The sequence below is a fragment of the Siphateles boraxobius genome, unplaced genomic scaffold (assembly GCF_051911475.1).
Source record: "Siphateles boraxobius isolate OS27281-9 unplaced genomic scaffold, OSU_SipBor_1 33, whole genome shotgun sequence".
NCBI lineage: Eukaryota > Metazoa > Chordata > Actinopteri > Cypriniformes > Leuciscidae > Siphateles > Siphateles boraxobius.
Genome location: NW_027508953.1, coordinates 5,038,658 through 5,060,568, shown reverse-complemented (window position 1 = coordinate 5,060,568; position 21,911 = coordinate 5,038,658). Strand labels below are relative to the sequence as shown.

Genomic DNA, 21,911 nt, shown 5'->3' with positions numbered 1-21,911 from the left:
GAATTTCTTTCAAACATTGACAGCATGTGAAATTTTATTTCTAATGATAACAGTGGCTAAATTACCCATTTTATCATAGTAACAAGTATTTTGACAAACCATGTTTACTATGGTAATTCGATTGTAAGGTTAACAACTCCTTTTTATTTTCACAGCAAGCAAATTAAGCTTTCCCAACAAGAAAATTGTCCACACTTTGTCCAATTGGCATTATATTCAGGCTCACAACTGCACTTCCATTTGGCCAAAATGGAAAATTTATTGATCTCTCTGAAGCACAACACGCATTTAAATGGTAGTAATACAATAATAAAAATAATTGTTTGCCAGTAAGATTTTACATTAAAATGCATCACAGAAATATAACAAGATGCCAAAGACAGGAGAGATTAGGATAAACAAAATAATTGAAGTTAAAAACATTTAAAAATGACCACATTGGATGTTCAGAAATGACAGCTAAACTACTTCCGATTGGCTGAAGCTGTTCCGATGACACAGTCGTTCACCTGCAACACAGCAAGCATGAGTTATAGACTGTGCTCTATATTCTCATAAAATAAAACATTTACATGTGATCACTTAAGATCACTCACCTTGCTGGCAAAGCGCAGAGAATTCAGCGATTCACTGAAACTCTCTTCCTCAGGTGATATATTCACAAACATCAATCTGTACAGAGGTAAAGAAATAAGTCACGTTCCTTAAAACAACAATGAAAGAATTATATTCAGCAAAAACTACATCACAGGCTATAAAACATACTGCAGCATCTTGCTTACGTTTTGCTGTTGCCTCCGAGGCAGTTCTGGAGGAGGTACGTGAGCTTTGAGTTACGGTAGGGAACAAAGCTCTCCTGAAATGTTAAGTAAGAAATTGAGTGTGTGAAATCATTATTGCACAGCAAGGAAACTATTTTTTTTTTAACTGAAGACATTTTCTACATCTGCATATAATAAATGCACCACAAATTTCAGGAGACTACAGTTTTGAAAATAAGTTTTATATACTAAAGGCCCGTTCACAAAAAGTATTATTAATATATATCAGCATATATAGTTCTTATATAGTTTTAAACAGTTCACACCACAGCTAAAACGATAATGGCACAGAGAAACAATATTGTTGGAATCACTTTCAGAACGATTTTATCCAGCTAATGAATGATAAAAACATTGACAGCCAATCAGAATCCATCCTGCAGTAACAAGCTGGAGCATTTAAAGTGACAAAAGCACGTGCTTAGAATAAGCAGAACAATATCGTCCACTGGTGAGGACGCAAATATAGTAAATTTCTTCATGATTGTTCTTTGTGTGAAGGGGCCTTAAGTGAGATATAAGACTGTTAAATTCCCCTATTGCTCAGCATTAGGTACCATATATTTAGCTAAAAATTTACCTTGTTGGCCAAAGCAGCGATCACAATTCCCAGGTTGGTGAGGGAAGAGTTGATGGCAGTCATTTCCTTGAAGCGCTCACCTTGAGACTGACTCTTCTGCACTCTCTCACTGCCGGCCAAATCCACTAGACACAGCGTGGCTGAAAAGCAAATCAATACACAGTTAAAATCAGGCATCAATGTGAAATATGATATCTGACTTTAAAAGTGTGGACAAACCCAATATTAAACATGAAGACTACTCTAAATTGGACATCTACACCCCTTTAAGAGGAGAAGTTTATCTATTTTATCAAGTTATTGTAGACGCAGGAAGTATGTGATTCTTACACTTGCACTTGGAGTCTCGAGCAGAGTTCTCCCCCTCTATGTCTAGCTGGAACACAGAGTGAGAACGTGACGAGTGATCGTTCATGCCTGTGCGGGCAGTGGACCGGTTCTGGTTTGCCAATATGATCAAGTTCTGCACCTGAGACATGAGAAAAGAAAGAGGCACATTACTAAACTGCAAAACGCATGTATGAAACGATATAAACAAATCAATTATAACAGGGATTACTCTGTATTTTAACAAATTTATTGCAGGAAATTGTGACCATCTTTCTTTCCTTTTGAGTCATATCAAAGTTAAACTGCTTATCGAATGAAACGAGGAAGACATTAAAACAATGCGCTTTAAACGAGCAATACCTCGTCCTCATTGTTAACTTTTTGGTAGGTTAGGTTGGTAACTGTGATCTCATTGTTGGAGATCTTCCTGATCTCATGTTCAGATCTCTTGTTTGGTTTTCCCTTGAAGAGAAGATCTCGAAGTGTCTCATTGTAGATCTCCACAAAGCTCGCAGTGAAGGTGTACTAAAAATACCAACCCAAGAACACTGAAAAGATACATCACAACATATTTAACCTCTTTTGGACAACAGATGAAATTCTGTGTAGCCCTTACCTGCCACCCTAGCTCTTGGAGTGCTTTGGCAGACTTAAAGATTTGCTGGACAGCACGTGGGATGACACCCGACAAATCCTCCAGATCGCCCCCTTCCATAGTAAAGGTCTTCCCGCTGCCAGTTTGGCCATAAGCAAAGCAGCAAACGTTGTACCCATCCAGAGCAGACTGCACCAGAAGTGAAATCTCTTCGAAAACCTCACACTGTGAGGAACGTGGCCCAAACACGCGGTCAAAGCTGAAGTTGTAGCTCTTCTGTGTGTCAGCCGTGCGACCTGTGTGCGACTGAGAAAGAGAAGTGGAAAAATCGGATGGGTTCTTTGTCACATACTTTGAGTCAGGGGTTCTCAACTCTGATCCCTTAGGTCCACTTTCCTGCAGAGTTTTGCTCCAGCCTTGACCTAACTCACCCGTCTGTAACTTTACAGTAACCCTGAAGACCTTGATTAACTTGTTCAGGTGTGTTTGATTAGGGTTGGAGCTTAACTCTGCAGGAAAGTGGACCTCGATAGTCAGTATTGAGAAACCCTGCTTTTGGTTATACCAAGAAGAAACATCCATAAAACCAGAAGCATGATGAGATGAATTTACCTCTTCCATTTTGGCAAGCGTGACAGCCTTGTTGTCGTGGGCCGGCAGCTGGATGTGCAGAATATCAGACTGATTGCCAGTCAGCAGTGGGCGGACTCTACAAAACACTCGAATGTTGCCCTAAAAAGAAAAAAAGAGAAGTGATTATTTAATGCATATATGCACCTACATGACTAAATACTTGAAAATATTAGTGGGATTTGGGACCAATGACATCTGACTTCGTGCAAAGCTGCCCAGTATAATGGCTGCATCCAAAAAACAACAACACCTACTTCGCTATGATACAGTACGCAAAAAATGAGCAGTTTGAGATGGACACTTTACTATTTCAACAGGCCACGGTAGAGGATTTGTGCATGGCAGAGAAGTGACAACTGACACTGATAGTTCACATGGTGAAGTAATTACTTATTCAAAAGAAGTACCTACTCAGAGAGTATGTGATTTCAGACACCGATAATGTGACAAATTGAAAACAAGTGAACAACAGAATGCATTTCAGTCATGTATGGATAGGATCTATCACTTAATGTCATACAAAAACAACACCACCACAACAATACAGTTCTATATTGTTCTCAAAAACGAAACAAAAACACAGGTCTTCATCACAGCTTACCTTGAGCTCTTGAATGGTATTGTGGAGTTTCCTTCGCTCCATTTCTCCAATGTGGAGCTCTTCTCGTTGACGGGCCACAGTTTCCTCAAGATTCCTCACCAGTTCTTGGCTCTCCTTCAAACTGTCTTGACACCGGCCCAGTGCAGAGGTCTGAATGGAGAGCTGAGTCTGAGAAAAACACAAGGATGTTACAGTTTGATAGTATCAGATCCCTTGAGACAGATATGAACATCAGGGTTAAATGGGGCCGTGTGGATGTATACCTGTACATTGCGCAGCTCAGACTCCAAATGATCCCTGAGTCCTTCCAAAACCTTATGCTCCTCGGTTAGCTTGCTGAGGTCTTTCTTAAGTCCATCTCTCTCTTTAGAGGCTTGCGCCAGGTCATCTTTCACAGTAGCTAGCTTTACCAGCTCCTCTTCACAAGCCCTATAACAGAATCAGTAATATTATCAGACAAATAAATGAATGACCACAAGGTTCTGATTTGTTATGCAGTTATTTTTAACACACTTACCTAAGACTCTTTTTTAGACCAATATTCTCCTCTTCGATTTCAGCCTTACACTTTTGGGCTTTGTTTATTGACTCTTTGAGACACTCGTTTTCCTGATTTACAGATTTTACTTTACTCTGGTAGCTCTGGACTTTAGTCTCCATATCACTGACTTTGCCCTTCAGGTCCCATCCTGGCCTTCGTGACAGACTTGAACCTACAGTTGCTGAAAAGGATAAATTAAACAACTGTAGTCTATTGTATTATGTTAAAAGTTTTGTAAATTCAAACATATTTACAAATGGAAACCTAGGAAAATATTTCAACCCACATACACACACGTACGTTATATTACCTTTAGCAACTGCTGCAACTGGTCTTCTCTGGTCACCTAGATGGAAAGATAAATTGATGTTATGTTGACATATTGCAACTTCTAAATTTCTCTGCAACTATAATATCCAAGTTCATTGATATACAAATGGACATGAAGACAGGTGAATAGTTTTACCCATAATTTTTTTTTTACTAATTTCTTGGTTTTAGTAGTTATACAAGTATTGTGTGTGTATGTGCTTATGACTAATTAAAGTCAGAATGAAATGGAATCTGTCTTTTCTTCCCTATTGTGCTGTATATTTAAGTGAAATTGCTTTTCGAAAAAGAAAAGGGGGAGGGGGCGGGACTCGATTGGATCGTTGTTTACTAATGCTGTGAACTCATGTGAGTGACAACTTGCCCCGCCCTCGTGCCAGTAAACACATCATCAGAAAAGATGTCATTCCAAGAGAAAGGGGAAGTAATTTTGATTAAAGATTAGAAGGGCATATGAATTTAAAAAGATAATGATATAATTTCAAATAAATACTGCTATATTCCATAAAAGTCATTTTGATTTCATGCTGACTTTAAAGGATGCCTCCAAAAGCTACATGTTTTGCAATACCTCTTGAGGGGGCAACAGCCACTGTTGCGGCTCCAGTCGGACGGATAGGTTTGGCTGAAAGAAGAGAGACAACATGCCATTTTAGCCAAAGAGAACCCAAAAGCTAAAACTAATTTTTGAATATAACTTACCAGGAGCTTTGACTGGCAGAGGCCGTCTCGGGGGCGCAACACTAGCTGCAGGTCTGAACCTTTGAGACGGCTCAATGTCCACCTTTCGCATCTTCTTCTGCAACAAAAGAGGATGTTTTTCATAAAATATATTCAAATATGGATTCCCACCCAAAAGTAAAAATTTGTGTTGAAGCTTGTGAAATCTGAATGGACTACAAACTCACTTGCGCAGGCTGTTGGTACTCCTCCATGCTGCTGGTGTGAGCCCGTTTCCCAGACATAACAGGGAGACGGGATATTGCAGTCTGCAAAAGAACCAAGAGAATGACATAAACAGACTTTCAGAGGTACACATGACAGCAGAGCAATTTCAGGGATATGAAAATCAAAACAAAGGAGTTTAAGAAAATAATTATTTCAAAACTAAATTGCTGATGTAATGCATAATATTTCATATTGATATACATTAGTGCATATATAATAAGTGAAATGGTCTTTAAACTAAACAGCAATGACAAGTAGGTTGGGCTCCGTATGCATGCCAGTTGATTTGAACTTGTTGAGCATGTATCTCCGAATGTATTTTACTGTTTATAATCTCACCTCTTTGCTCATGGACCTTGTTCAGCTCTTCTTGAAGTCAAGCACAAAGTAAATAAAAATCCCCAAAACATTAAAAAGGTTAGTTAACGTTAGTCAGCAAGGTAAACGTATACATTAAGAGCTGAAACCAGCAAACTACAAGTTACTTATAAAAAGGTTTAATGAGAATTAACGAAAACAAATAGTGGCTAAAAACATCGCAACCTAGCCGACGTCATTCGCGTAACTTTACAAAACACCGCACATATTTATACAATTATTTTATATTTATCTTCAATCAAATCCAAATTAAAAAAACTTAAATATACATGATAATACTTACAGTTGAGATAAGTATATTTAAAACCCACTAACCTTTTATAAACTGTTCTAGTAATTACAATGACTGAAAACACACCCCAGCGCAATAATCTTTCGTAGCCGTTTGGATTTCAAATTGAAAATGTGTGTGTAATCGGTTTTCCCGCTGAACTGTCATTGGTCGAATCGGAACCAATCAATACAAAGCATACAATAACCCCGCCCCATATGGGGTGCAAAACAGTCCTTCGGCACCAAACAGACAGTTTCAGCCTTTTATTTTTGTGAATAACAGAGGACCATTTTTTATTTTTTAAATATAGTTTATAAATGTTTATTTGTCAAATGTACAAAAATATAGTACTTGTTGACAATTAAATGTGAGTAAACATCTTATCATACAATGAGTAAAAGAACAGGCTGTATTACAAATATAAAGCTAAGAAATAAAAAAAATAAAAAAATATACAACGCTAAATGCACCATACATATATAAGCATTCATATTTCCATACATATTAACCTGGCTGCAGCGTGTTCATATTTATTCACATAATTATTCTTATTAATATGCATGATATGAAAATAAGTAGTGATTTTCGAACATAATTTAATAATTTTTGCAACAACAAAAAACGACCTCACATGGCGGAAGTGAATTTGGCGGTAAGCTTTCTGTAATTTTGACCTCATTCACAGGAAGTGTAGTCGAGCGGAATCGGACAGCCCTTCGAGAGAGAAAAAAATAGAAAGAATTTTAAGGGAAAAAAATCGGTGAATCCAAGGGGTTCGGGCGGATTTGGACGAAGTTTCCGAACTGTCCCGGCCCGGAGGAGCCCTGGGGGTTGAAAGGGAATCGCCAGCACCGGTAATTAACACAGAGTTATGAGTCAATTGTGAATTATTTCTCCAAATTTGAGCAACTCACGCGGACGCTTCTCCCCCTGTCTCGCCAGCCGGAAGTCTGCATGAAGCTGCGTCTCTCTCGCATTGGCGTCGACGTTTTTTTCCTCTCTTCGTTTTTTTTTATCCTCGAGTTTTTTTTTTCTTTTTTATTTTCTCAGTGAGACTAACCGAGAGAGGGATGGAGGCACATTATTGTTCGCAAGCGGAAGTTTACATGTTGCATAGCTTTTGGATAGTGCTGTTTTCTTTGCGTGCATAACAAAAGCTGACATTTTAATGGAGGCTGGTTGAGGAAGCCCTGATATCATTAATATATGGTTTTGTGCCTTTCCAGCTACCTTTCCTTTAAATTGTTCATGCATATGTCATTAACCTTGTCCCAGTAGTTAGAAACATGCAAAATGAGCTGTCATTGCAGCAAAACACGGATGCAACCCTGACAAAACGAATAAAACGCGTCATTGTTCACCTCCCTTGGTTTTTATTTTGGCATGCATATGAAATGAAAGACGGTCAGATATGCACAAAAGTTGACTTGGAGGTTGACTTGCACATTTGATCTGGTTCTCCTTACGATCATCGGTCGCACACAGATTTGGCGCAGGGTCGCTGCTTTTGTTTTGATGCCTATTTATAGCGCGCGCGATTCTCAATGCAAGTTCTGTATCTCTCGTGCAATTAAACAATTTGCGATGCAGTGCTACAGACAACAACAAATTGTCTGTGTGTGTTTTAAAGAAAATCAATTATAAAATAGTCGAAGTGTTATACTTTTATTTTGCCTCTCTGTTTTACAACTTAATTTTTTTTTTTACCAAATAGCCCTTCTGAATTATTATTATTATAATTTTTTAACCAGCCTAAGCTAGTTCGCTGGTCTCCCAGTTTGGTCATTGTAGTTTGTTGGCTGGTTTAAAGTCAGAATGAAATAAAAATTCACCATATTTTGTAAATGCATGTGATGCTTTTATTGTGAGCAATTCATCCGTGCATGTGTGTAATGTTTAGGGCCCGAGCACCAATGGTATTAGAATTGCTCCGTTTATTTGACCTTGTAATTTTTATTGAAAATGTCATAACTGGATTTTTCAGTGAAAACGACAGGCTTCTCTCTGGTGATGTATGCAGGACTCCTCCAATCAATTAGTTTGCTTAAACTCCGCCCCTGAAGGCTCATGTTCATCTGCCTCCTCTTTTAAATGCAATGCCTACATCTCAAAATGCCCTGTCCTACATGTTTTTTCAATAATCCATTACATTACCTTGACTGGTTTTAGCTTGTAGACTAGTTTGCCAAAACTTTAAACCATGAAATCATTAAAAAATATTTTTTAATGGAATATTGCAGTATTTATTATAAAAGATTTATCCATGCACATAATTGTTTTAAAATGTATCTGCCTTTGTTATCTTTAATCAATCTTCCTCCCACCCACCCCAATAGAGGGTATGCGTTGACATCACTTTCCTGTCGGAACACGCCCCCCTCAGCTGGACTGAGTGGCAAAAGAGCTGCTGCATGAGTTAATAGAACGCAAGTAAAACAAACAATAATCAGCTTAAACTAAAGGTTGGACTCGGTATAGTGTTCCTTACAAATTACTGAAGATCCAGTGATCATGGATATTGACATTCAGCCAGGAATCGTATTTCCTGACATTTATATGTGCCTGATTTCCACGCCGGGGAAATACATAAAGCAAATTTGCCTGTGAACGCTTTATATTAATACAATATAGGTAGGTCTAAATCCATGTGATCACTTATATCAATGTTATATATCGCCATATCGTCCAGCCTTTAAATTTGTATAGTTTTTTGTCATTGTTTATTTAAAAACGTCCAATTATGCAGAATATACGAAGGTAATTATTTAATTGAGTTATCAATACTATATAACGGATACCCTCTATTGCAGCGACATCTCCGCTGCATACGAAATCACATACTTCCCCACTTTAGTAGGCAAAACTACTGTATGTGTCAAAAGTATGTCTGAAATCAGGGTACTCATAAAGGAGTAGACAAAAAGTACCCGGATGACCCACTACTTCCGAGATTCGTAAGTGTGCATATGATGGACGCTTTACTATCCCAGAAGGCCAAGGGAGAGGATTTTTAAATGGCAGTGAAGTAACCTAACTGACTCTATGTAGTATGTCAAGGTTACATTCATACTATATAGAACATACTTTTTTAGCGGTAATTACTTATTCAAATTAAGTACCTATTCAAGAAGAGAGTATGCGATTTCTGATGCAGCCCTCTTCTCTGATGACGGTGTTTGGTGTAGGGGCGGGACAACCTGTCACTCACATGACATCACAGCAACAGCAAACCACAACCATCCAAACATCAAATTAATTCCCCATGTATTAAATCAAGTCCCGTCCTACATTTTTTCTTGTTTGAGAAGACATTTCACTCTGATGTACGTCGCAATAGAGAAGAAAAGACTTGCGCAAATTCCGTTTCATGCCAACTTTAAACCAGCTGAGCACCAGCTTAGCTAGCCTGAGACCAACAAAACATCTTAGGCTGTTTGCCTGGTTCAAGCTGTTTTTCCTAATATGCAGGCTGATTTTATGTTATTCATTTGTGTCAGTTATGTTTTACACATTGGGTTGTGCATGTATTTTGATTCCTAACCCAACACCCAACACATCCACCGGAAAGATGCTTCTTTATCCTTTGCCTAAAGATAAATAAAGTCAAGAGAGTAAAAATGCATGACATTTGACAGATGTTTCAAAGAAATTTAGAAAATAAATGTAATGCAAGGTACTTGGGTGCCAAAATGAATAAGTCTTAAATAAAGAATAAATCTTCAGGCAACACGAGAAACATAAGGGCGAGGTGTCATTTCACAACTGTTGCCAAAGGCAGAGTGGGTGTTTTACAAGTTATGTTGCTTTTCAATTGCAGAAATAATGGAAGATTCCCATTTCAACTCATCATACTTTTGGTCTCCCGTACCAACAGTACAAGGACAGGTAGACACCTTATTATTGGACTCTCTTGTACAGTACATCGTTGTGTCTTTAACAGACACACCATGCTTATTGAGCACAATTTAGTAAATCAAAAAAACAAAACAAGCATACCAGTCCAGGATGGCTAACACCAGCCTCGCACTGATCCATCTGAAAGTTACACACTGGAAGCCAAGCACAAGCATTGAGAAAAGTAACCCTTCCCTCGCTGCTCTCTCCTTTTCCCCCCTCATCCTTCATCTGTGTTATCTCTCAATCCATCGTCCTTTTCTCTTTCCTCCTTTCCTTTTTTCCTTTGTTTTTTTTCCCATTCATTCCCCCCTCCGATTTTAGATTGAGAACGCCATGTTTCTGAACAAGATGAAAGAACAGCTGGGACCGGACAAGGGTGCTTCTTTTCCGCACTCGTCCGCGGCGCACTACCCTACGGCGGTGCTGACGGTGCCAGGCTCGGTCGCCATGGACACGGGAGCCATCGGGAGGGTGCCGAAACAGGAGGGTGGTGGAGGAGGAGGAGCCGGGGCGCAAATGACTGCCGTTGGAGCACACCTGCACCCCCCTCACACGTCCCAGAACATCACAGTAGTGCCCGTACCAACTACTGGCATCATGACTGCAGGTGGGTGTTCAAAGTTATCTCAAAGTGAAGAGATATTTATTAAAAGTTAAAGATATCAGATGTTAATGAGGTCTTCAAATTTGGTCAAAATCATGTGTTCCCCTTCTGTCTCTCAGCGGGGTTAGTGATCACGACTCCTCAGGGCGCACTGGTCACTCCTCCTGCTTCCTCTCAGTCATTTGTTTCTGGACCGCAAACAACGACCATGATTGTGTCTGCTCTGCACCCAACAAACACAGGTAAACAATTCAACTGACCGTTCAGACCCTTCCATCATATCCACCTTTAAATAAAATTTCATAGTGTTAAATCCAAAAGTAGAATGTAAGAAATATTAATGTTATTGTGTATAGAATATGAATTATGTATAGAACTTCAATAAAGTAGCATTAAACTTGCATTTATTCAGTGTAATGTAATTAATGTTTTTTTGTACATATACTGTACACACACACACACACAAATATATATATATATATATATATATATATATATATATATATATATATATATAGTCCCTTGGCATTAAATGACCCTAAAGAAAAAAAAGTGCTAGGGTGTTTCTAATACAGGTGCTGAGGGAGTGATAGGAAATTTCCATCTTTCTGTCTTACTTCCATGATCCGTCTCTCTATATTTTTTTTCTTTAAACTTTGGAGAAAATGGTAATGCTAAAATTATATTTTCTGTGGTCTGATACATACCTCTATAGACCTTTACCATACTATAGTTTGTTTAAACCAAGAAATGTCCATTGTTCATTCGTATATCTCTGTTGAGCTGCGTGATTTTGTATGTTTGCATAGAAGTCGATGGAATGGATGTGCAGGTCTTTAATTAAAAATGGTATTAAAAAGTGTTAAAGGTGCAATAGGTGATTTCTCTACAGACATGTTTTGTTATATTCGTTGCCTGTCAACATATGTTTTACTCTCCCTTGTGCACTCTGTTCACGTAGACATCATACATCATCAGCGCGTTTCATGCTATCCAGAGTTTATACAGACAAACTTCACTGCAAACAAAAAGTATTTTACAGTTCCTATCGAATCAAAACAACGAGCTAATGCTGCGTTCACGCCAGAAATACTGTAATTAAGAGATTCAGGGCAATCCCTGACTTTCCAACCGGAGCCGTTCACGTCCTCAGACTCAGAATTATGCGTATACATGTCAACAGTACCAACACTGAAATGAATTACCAGCAGTCAGGTGCAAGCTCTCTAAGTTGTTTACGTTCATTATTATTTTAATGTTATGTGCTTTGAGACATAAGGTAGTTTAATGCCATCTCTTGTGACTCTTTGCCGAGAGCTGTGTGCGTTCATGTGTTTTGGAGGAGGTGTGGCTTTGGATGGCGATTTGCAGGGAGGTATGCTTTCAATGCTAACTGGCTAATGTTAGTATTTCCCAGATCACCTACTGCACCTTTAAATTGGAAGTGCTGATACCTGCAGATACCCTATAAAAAAATGTATTTCACTTTCACTGTATAAAACACCAGACACACACTGTCTGATGGCTTGCTTATGCAGCCATCTCAGAGCCAAAGAAGCTGTAGGAAGTGAAAGTGATAGTGACTGTGGGAGGTAGTGAGAAGGGATGGATGATGGATGGAGAGAGGGAGGGACAGGGAGCTCTATATGTTGAGTATGTTCTGCTTTTTCCTGTCAGAGGCTGTCCGGTCCCCTTCCCTCTATCTCCACAGCCACTGTAAGTATAATAGCACATGTACATCTCTATGAGAAACCTGCAATGACACTCACATCTGTAAAGCAGTTATTGCAATGAAATGACAGTTTATTTACCCCATTTGGTGGTTTTAATCATTTACTCACCCTCAAGTTGTTCCAAACCTGTATGAATTTCTTTCTTATGTTGAACACAAAAGAAGATATTTTTAAAAATGTGGGTAACCAGACATTTGACGGTAGCAATTGACTTCCATAGTATTTTTTTCCTACTATAGGCCCATCAACTGTTTGGTTACCCAGATTCTTTAAAATATTTTCTTTTGTGTTCAGCATAAGAAAGAAACTCATACAGGTTTGGAACAACTTGCGGGCGAGTAAATGATGACAGAAATTACATTTTTGGGTGAACTATCCCTTTAACACATGGATTAGCCATGTGATGGCTATTGACTTACAATAGTATTTACATAACCTGTCAGCAACCACTTTTTGCTTTGAGAAGATTTCAGTTATGTTCACAATAACAACAATATGTCATGTAATACAGTCATTTAGCTTTAAAATTGGATCAGAAATCTTTTTGCACAGGCATAATAAGATCATTGGTTTGAAAACCCATGTTTTTAACCCATGTTTTGCCAAGGTAGACCTTTAAAAGTTAGGGCATTACAACGTTGCATAAGGTTTTTAGCGCACGTTAGGTCAGTTTATTGAAATTTATCTGAAAGATTTACTAAATAATTGTATTAATGTCAGTTTGTAGGTCATGACTCATGTCAGACCATTTGAAATTTCAGATTTTTTTTTTGTGAAAAGCGCACAAAAAAAAGCTTGTCACAAGTTTAAAACTCGTTATTGCCTTTATTTACTAGTTATTGCACATTATCTTTTATAATCAATATTACATTACTCTTGTTTTTTTGCCCTCCTGACATGAAGACAAGAAAGAGGATGGCAGTATCCCACCTGCTGTAGTCATGCCAGTTCCTGCGAAGCGGGGGAGAAAGAAGAAGTCCATGATGCAAAGGGCAGGTCCCGTTTCAGCCCACACACTCGCCACAGGAAATGATGCGCTGATTCTTGCCCACCTGGCCGCTGGGGGACAGGTGAGATGTTGCTGAGGTGTCATAATTTTACCTTCATACAAAGAAATTCTTGTTTATAATAAGTCTGTAAACTATGAAAAGGGGTCGATTTCTTACTTTAAACACATTAAAATTGTGAGAAATAGACAAGTTTACTATTGTGGTGTTGTTATTTGTTTAAAAGATTCTCAAAGCATGCTTCCCTACTAAAAGTAGGGATAAGTAAGTAAAAGTTGTATTTTTCTCTCTTACAGCACAACACAAGTGACCCGTATGACCTCTCCAACGATGAGGATGATCATCAAAGTAAAGATGGGAACAAGTCCTACAGGTACCTATTATTGGTTAAGGAATATCTTAATTTAATCAGGGAATTATTGAAAAATATAGCCATTTTTCTTCAATATTTGCTATTATCTTGGAAAAAAATTAAAAACAAATTATTTTGTGATTATAATTGAATACTCTCTTATTTGATTTGATTGATTTTAGTGTGTTATCGTAATTTATCGTAATTTTAACAGTAAAAGACTAAAATGCTACTGTAAAAGTGTAAATTTCTTTGGTCTATACGACCGTCACACCAACACTGTTTGCATGTATATTAGTACTTTTGTTTGAACTTTATTCTAATAAGTTTAATTTCATGACATTTTGACCAGGAAAATTGTTGTTTCCAGTAAGAAAGCATCTATATATCTAGATGATAAATGTAATGCATTATTTAGAATGTATTGTGATACATTTTTGTCACTGAATCAGTATTTGAAGTAAAAAACTTCGTCGTCATGGAAAAAAACTGTCGTCATGGAAATTCTCAATACAAATGCTTCCTACTTAATACATAACTAATCTGACTTCGCCACGGACAATTCGGACAACCTCCGTTTGTCAATATAATATAATACAACACTACAGTACTCGGGGTAATTCCCGTCCCCAATAAAATACAATATAATACTATAGTATTTCAGGGTAATTCCCTTTCCAAATACATAAAATACAATACAATACAATACAATACTTTGGGGTAATTCCCCTCCCGAAGTATGTGATGGTGTCCCATTAAGAAGCTACTATCACTTTCTAATGCAATTTTGATTTCTAATGCAAAAAGCACTGCTGATTTTTCTCTGTAGGTGCCGGATGTGTGCGGTGACGTTTTTCAGCAAATCAGACATGCAGATTCATGCCAAGTCACACACAGAGGCGAAGCCGCACAAGTGTCCTCACTGCTCTAAATCCTTTGCCAACTCCAGCTATCTGGCGCAGCACATCCGCATCCACAGCGGCGCCAAACCCTACACCTGCTCCTACTGCCAGAAAACCTTCAGACAGCTCAGTCACTTACAGCAGCATACACGGTATGTGTGTGTGTGTGTGTGTGTGTACCTAGCTAAAGTATGTACTACTACACCTCCTACAGGATGGACCCACGTCCTGCCAGGGCATTGTTTAGTTGGCCTAGTTATGCTTTTGATTAGGAAAAGCATGTTTATCTTTCTCTTTTTCCATTCTCTCTTTCTCTTTATACCTCCCTGCCCTTTCCTACCCTGATGCTGTGACATTTGAGCTTGCACACACTTCTAATTTAAACAGGAAAATATATTCTCTGAAGACTGAAACAGGCCTCATGCTAATCTCATCGCTCATCTGCTTGTTTTATTTTACACCACAATGACTAACTTTTTTTTGTTTCATTTTCTTTATTTGGTACACTTTAAGTTTGTCAATATCCTGTGGCCATTTATACTGACCTTGTATTCTTCATTATGCACTTTCACAAAGTTTATTCATACATAAATTCACATCATATATAAAAAAACACACATGACTTTGCATCAAGAGAGGCTGTTATTGGATATCTGGAATATAGCGGATCAGTTTCATTGCACAGCATCTGAAATGTTGTTTTAGTTGTTTTGAAATGCCTTCATCAGAATGATTTGGTTGAAGTCCCAAGCAGAAGCATCTTACTCGATTGCATTGCCAAACACCAGCATCTGAACACAAGATAACACGACAGCGTTTTTTGCATTTTTTTTGTGTGCTCTGAGACGTAAGTAATTTATGATGGAGAAAACAGTGGCCTACCCAATTGCACCACTTGCATTTTTACAGATACTTTGTGGCAATTTACCAGAAATTGAGTTTATTTTCTCTTGAACACATGGGATGGAATTGGTGCATTATTTGCAAATGTTTTATGCAATATTCCAATTTTGCGCATAAGTTAAATTCACAACTTTGGATGTAAACATAGCTAATGAAGCCGGCCTTTGAGAAGACTCACTCCGATGCCGTGGACGTAGAAGTTAAGTTAAAAATGCTGTGCAGTAAGCGCTGTACTTATTTAGCTTCCACACTCCGCATTTACACTTAGAAATTAGCCTAATATTAGTGCACATTTATCCAGGTCAAAGGGTTAGTTCACCCAAAAATGAAAATTCTGTCAGTATGTACAGATTTCATCAAAAATATCTTAATTCGTGTTCCGAAGATGAACGAAGGTCTTACGGGGTTGGAACAACATGAGGGTGAGTAAATACTGACAGAATTTTCATTTTTGGGTGAACTATCCCTTTAATGTTAACTAAACAAAATTCTGTCATCATTTACTCACCCTCAAGTTGTTCCAAACCTGTATAAATTTATTTTATCTGCTGAACACAAAGAAAGATATTTTACTATTGAAGTCTATGGTGCCCAGTAACTTCAAAATATCTTCTTTTGTGTTCAGCAGAACAAAGAAATAAATACAGGTTTGGAACAACTTGAGGGTGAGTAAATGATGACAGAATCTCCATTTTTGGGTCAACCATCTCTCTAACATTAGAGTGAGTGGCCATGTGAAGTGGCTAATGTTACATGTTTTGAATGATGAAGTCATGTTTGAGGTCGCACATCACCTTTTTGTGTTCATTCTTTACCATATTACTGCATGGACCAGCCGTGCTTATGATCTATCACTGCGTGACTACGCCAGTTCCTGTGGAGTTTTTTTTTCCCCTGACTGACTAATTAAAATTTAATAGACCAAGCCATGTAACGTTTAGTCGACTATTGGGGGCAGCCTTAATCATTTTTGACTTTAGTCACTTTAGTGTGTAAAATCTAATTGGAACCATATTGACAGTAAATACACTTAAATGGTTGCCTAGCTGGCCTGAAGAATGTAAAGCGTCATTTAATCTTTGTTTGCTTCTGTATTACTTGAGTTCCTTCTCTACATTATTTGGCTTGTCATGTCCCTTTCCTCTCATTTCCATGTTATCCTTATGCTATTAACAAGAATGAGTCTTTAGTTGAATTTCATCTCACTTTATCTTCATCATTTCTGCTCATCTGCTTCATTCTGCTGTGGTTTAAAGGCTCTGGGGTGGTTTCATATAAACCTATATTTAGGTAGGGGGAAAGGATGCTGGTGAGAGAGAGAATGAGAGAGAGAGAGGTTAAGATGAAGTGCCTTGTGTTTTTGTGTGCTGCGTTTCGTAACCCAGACACCACAAAGAGCACCGTCACATTGCTAAAAGCATGAAACCTACAGCAAATTTTATGATACAGTCATGATTTGATCCACATAGCGGTCATTTATTGATTTATTGGTGAATCTCTCTCTGTTTTTTTCTCTCTTTTCATTCCCTTCCCTTCATCCCTTGTTAGAAACCACACAGAGGGCAAACCGCACAAGTGTCCTCACTGCTCCAAATCGTTTGCCAACTCCAGCTACCTGTCCCAGCACATCCGCATCCACAGCGGGGCCAAACCCTACACCTGCTCCTACTGCCAGAAAACCTTCAGACAGCTCAGTCACTTACAGCAGCATAACAGGTAACAGACAGGGAGAGAGAGAATCAGTATACAGCTCCTCGCATCCTTTTCCTCTTTCCTTCCTCCTCTGTTGTCTGTCATCTGTCATGCTGTAGTTGTGAGGAATGTGTAGTCTAGACGCTGGAGAATTTATTCATGTGATCTTGAAATTTAGATCCCTAGAGATTTCTAATTAAATGCTTCTGTTTTATTTTAAAGGATTCACACTGGTGATCGGCCGTACAAGTGTGTCCATCCCGGCTGTGAGAAAGCTTTCACCCAACTATCCAACCTCCAGGTAACAATATTCAGTTGATTTACAGATGCTTTCACACATTTCAGTTTTCTGCAGAAGTGACTGAAATCCTGTGGTTCAAGAAACTCGTATCTGATCAGCATAAACTGTCACTAGGGTTGTGAACAGAGTTTGTTTTTATTAAAAATATACACTGTTCCAAATAATTTGTAATGAGCTTTGGCTCCACTGCGGACTAAAAATTACTATTCAATAAGGCCATATGCAAATGAAAGCCAATTTTAGTTCCAAAATTATTGACTCTTTGGTTCGTTTTAGAATCAGAAACTCTTATAAATCAGAATTAGTGGTTGCTGCATTATCTGACTCATTTACTGAACCGTAAATCAACAGTCACTTGAGACCTAAATCAGATTAGTAACTGGTTGTTCATATGATGTGTGTAAATACACATTTTTCTTTCTGTGTGTGATGCAAAGCTGAATTTTCAGCATCATTACTCCAGTCCTCAGTGTCACGTGATCCTGCATAAGTCATTCTAATATGCTGATTTGGTGCTCAAGAAATATTTATTATTGTTATCAGTTGAAAACAGTTGTGCTGCTTAATTTTTTTGTGGAAACTGTGATGCATTTTTTCAGGATTATTAAAAAATTGAAAGTTCAAAAGAAGAGCTTTTATTTGAAATAGAACTCTTTTGTAGCATTAAACTACATTAATTAGACTTTACTGTCACTTTTGATCGATTTAATGTGTCCTTGCTGAATAAAATAATTAATTTCTTTTAAAAAAACGTACTGACCTAAAACCTTTGAACTGTAATGTAGTTGGGTCCAAATATTGGATTGCATTTATGTCATTAAAAGGTTTGTAAATGTGCCTTTTGCAAGAATTGGATTGAATTTTGTTTTGATTTGTCAAATCTGAGATTCTCATAATTTGGCAACAGAGGGCAGTAAATGCATTACATTGGCACCCTATCTGACACTAAACTAACATAAATCATTTCCAAATATTTGTATTAATTCAGACTGTTTTTACAGTCTCATCGAAGACAGCACAACAAGGACAAGCCATACAAATGTCACAACTGTAACCGCGGTTATACAGATGCGACCAGCTTGGAGGTTCACTTGTCTACACATACGGTGAAACACGCCAAACTCTACTCCTGTGGCCTCTGCAACCGCGCATACACATCTGTAAGATCCCTCCCACAATACCTGAATCCTTCTTCGACTGTCTTGTCATTCAGTTTTATTCTCCTACAATTATAGATAGGAGTTACTCAGAGATGTTTGAGTTTGACGCATTTTTCCGTTTTTGTTACTTTTCTAGGAGACGTATCTGATGAAACACATGCGAAAACACAACCCAGACCCTCTGACAGTGGCGGCTGCAGTGGCTGCCCAGCAAGCCCAGCAGGGCCAGAACCCGGCTCAGCCCTCGGGTGGAGGAAACGGCAGGGGTCGCGGGCGAGGAAGGGGCGGCGGAGCTGCGGGAGCCAGAGCGGGACCAGCGGCGCAATCCCAGAACCAGCCCAATCCCAACCCGCCAACCAGTTATGTTACGGAGGGAATACCCTGCCCTTTCGACCTGCATCAGTACAAGACCGTTTCGGCTGGAGAGATCCAGTACAAGCCTGTCAGCGTGGCCGACCTGACGGCCCACAAAGACCTCTGCCTCACCGTCTCCACCTCTGCCATCCAGGTGGAGCACATGAACTCGTAGAGCAACTCGAGGAGAATGACAGCGAGGAGGTGGGGTGAGGAAAAATGGACCATGAATTGGGAAGGAAATAAAAACACTGCCTTGGGACAGAGGAGGATTTACAAATTCAGACTGATAGGACGAGGGGAGGGAAGGATGGCGGATAGAGGAGAAACGAAGAGATGAAGGAGGAGCAAATTAGCTCTTTGAGTTGTCTTTCTTTAGACTTGCTTTGCAGTGTTACAAAAAAAGGCCTTAAGCTGTCATTATGACTATATTCAGTTAGCAACTATTTGAATATATTCAATACTCAACCCCTTTTGCCACTATAAAGTGCAACAGTCGGCTTCTGGAAGTAAAAATCCCATTCATTTTCTCCATAGGGTCATTGATTTTTTAACAGTATCTTCGGGCGTGTTCACACTTGGCATGTTTGGTTCGATTAAAACCAACCCTGGTGCGGTTCATTTGAATAAGTGTGAACGCTGCCATACAAACCCTGGTGTGCACTAAACAAGCGGACCGATATGCTTCCAAACAAACTCTGGTGTGGTTTGAATGAAATACGAATGCAGCACGGACCAAAGACATGCAAACGAACCAAAAACAGGACATGATGTCACAAGATGCGACCCTAAAAAGGACAGATTGCTCAAGCCTACCTGTATTTTTTCATAGTTGAGATGTTGCCCATCACAGTTCAGTACAGGCGTCAGAACCGCGTCTCCTCGCAGCAGATCTTCATTTGTGTGTGTGACGGAGGGATTCCTGCCGCTGTTTTGACTCCTTTATACATTTTATAAGCTCTTACACGAGTTCTCAGCTGGTCAAAACACCATCATTGTAGGCTATGCACATACAGCAAGCGCATTTAGCCCAGAAACCAGCATTGTCTTGAATGTTCAGTACGATCCGTCTCAAAATATACATCATAAAAGCTGACCAATCAGGTGGTGAACATATCCCTATGCCTTTAGGTTTGGCATCTTTAGGGTTCAGTGATAAAAATGCCAATGTGAACGCTAAGAAGACCAGGACTACATTTCTTTTTTTTTTTTCTTGGTCCGGACCAAACCATCCAAGCGAACTGAACTACAAGTGTGAACACACCCTTATAGACATTCAAAACAGACCTTCAAAATCAAAGTTTGTAATGATGATTCACCCTATAGCTAGAACATATTTTAACAAGTAATTTCGTTTAGCTTCTTTATACCAACGCGAGCTAGTTTGATTTAATGGTCTACATAAATAAAATTGATAGTGAACAGTTCGTACATGTTTTCAAACTATTCCATTTCAGAGAATAAAGCACTGTGTTAGTGGAAAAGGGATAATTGAGAAAATTTATTTTATGTTGGTGATAAAAATTTGTCCACGATCAAATTTTTTCCATCACTACCTAGATGTACACACAAACCTAAAACAAAAATGAATTTGCTTCAGGGATTGTGCGAGTATGAATAAAAACACTCCGATATACATGATGATCGCAACTTCATGACGACTTCATGAGTAGCAGTTAACAAAGACTACCACATGCTTTTATCAAGCTGTGAAAACCAGCAAGTTTACTTTTTTCTAATTTATAAATGTTACAAATGCTGGTAAACAAAATGGACAAAAACCTAAGTATCCGATAAATGAATTGTACAGAATTGCATCTAGTTTACATTAAATATTTTGCTGGAAGATGCACACATACCTGTGGTATTTAAACAGGTCAATTCGAATAGTTCACCCAATAATTAAATTAAATTTATGGTCCTTTATGTTGCCCCAAATCCGTATGACTTTGTAAGCACTTATGGAGTGTTAATGCCTTTTATGACACTGCTTTGCAGGCCTGCTGACTGACATGTCAAGTAAACGTGCAACTGGTTTGTCACTACCAGCCGAGACCTGTTGGAAAGAGGAGGCCAAGACTGCACTAAAGGGACAGAAGCTAATGGTTTATGGGAGATGGCACTTAAATGAACTTTTTTTATTCATTGTTTCGGTTTTCGTTGTTACATTTTTAGCCATTTATCACATGTATTTTTCTATTGTCCTTGTGTATGTATGTATTTGTTTGAGTGTGTGAAGGGTTGGTTGAAAGCATGTAAGAGAACATTTTAAGAAGGAGATGAATGTGTGAAAACATATATAAAGTTGTCAGATTTTTTTAAAAACCTTACGTTTAGTCATTTTATATGTTTTTGATCTTCCTTACAAAGAGTTTTTGTTTTTCAGAAAGGAAGGAATGGGGAAAAAATATTGTGCAGACAACAATTTGGTTCCCAGGTACTATTTAGTAGTGTTTTTTTAAAAAAAAAACTTTAATACTAGTTATTATTATATTAACTGTTATTTTTTATGCAATTATTACAATCATCATCATTATTATCCATTGGGAGTTACTCTCTGTGTGTGTGTGTATATATATATATAGAGAGAGATGACGTGTTCATTCTAAAAGGGAAGGATTGTCTTTCTGGTCCAGCTGAAATATGATTTTTAAAAAATGTATTAAAGGCAACATTGGAGATCAGAGTAAGGGATGTTAACATATTGCTAAACCATCCGATCACTGACCTACACGATGCCATCTGTGTCCAGTAAGCAGCCAGGTGATTGGCTAGTCCTCCACGTATAATCCTCGTATCCATATATGTCTTTGGAAAATAACACGGTTCTCAATATTATTATTAATGTTACTTCTGTCACTCCTAATACTTATTATTAACTACTCTTTAAGATGACTTTGCTGTATAGATCAACACTCATTCATCTGACGTAACTGTTTCTCCTAATATGTACAATAAAAAAGATAAACACCTTT

General features: G+C 38.3%; 2 protein-coding genes across 11 annotated transcripts; one reads left to right on the top strand and one right to left on the bottom strand.

The window, feature by feature from the left end:
- Window positions 1-234: 234 nt before the first annotated feature.
- Window positions 235-6,168, bottom strand: kifc1 (kinesin family member C1). Of its 3 annotated transcripts, none has more exons than XM_077194996.1 (17): window positions 6,041-6,168; window positions 5,719-5,745; window positions 5,340-5,420; window positions 5,134-5,230; window positions 5,003-5,056; window positions 4,412-4,447; window positions 4,078-4,282; window positions 3,824-3,989; window positions 3,561-3,728; window positions 2,939-3,058; window positions 2,348-2,632; window positions 2,092-2,256; window positions 1,732-1,870; window positions 1,402-1,541; window positions 783-856; window positions 597-672; window positions 235-509 (listed from the first exon to the last, which is right to left on the bottom strand). In XM_077194996.1, exons 2-17 carry the CDS (start codon window positions 5,728-5,730, stop codon window positions 465-467), a joined length of 1,863 nt encoding a protein of 620 aa, XP_077051111.1. In that variant the 5' UTR covers window positions 5,731-5,745; window positions 6,041-6,168; the 3' UTR covers window positions 235-464. The 3 variants fall into 3 exon arrangements, with proteins under 3 accessions (XP_077051111.1, XP_077051109.1, XP_077051110.1); XM_077194994.1 differs by having other exon boundaries at window positions 5,719-5,748; window positions 6,073-6,168; XM_077194995.1 differs by having other exon boundaries at window positions 6,073-6,168.
- A 540-nt stretch (window positions 6,169-6,708) lies between these two features.
- Window positions 6,709-21,911, top strand: znf384a (zinc finger protein 384 a). 8 transcript variants are annotated; one of them, XM_077194997.1, is made up of 12 exons: window positions 6,709-6,885; window positions 9,849-9,916; window positions 10,250-10,535; window positions 10,652-10,774; window positions 12,210-12,248; window positions 13,169-13,335; window positions 13,569-13,645; window positions 14,454-14,678; window positions 16,978-17,145; window positions 17,344-17,422; window positions 18,424-18,582; window positions 18,719-21,911. In XM_077194997.1, the coding sequence occupies exons 2-12, from the start codon at window positions 9,854-9,856 to the stop codon at window positions 19,109-19,111; spliced, it is 1,779 nt and encodes a 592-aa protein (XP_077051112.1). In that variant the 5' UTR covers window positions 6,709-6,885; window positions 9,849-9,853; the 3' UTR covers window positions 19,112-21,911. The 8 variants fall into 8 exon arrangements, with proteins under 8 accessions (XP_077051112.1, XP_077051115.1, XP_077051116.1 ...); XM_077195001.1 differs by lacking the exon at window positions 16,978-17,145 and having other exon boundaries at window positions 6,713-6,885; XM_077194999.1 differs by lacking the exon at window positions 9,849-9,916 and having other exon boundaries at window positions 6,732-6,885.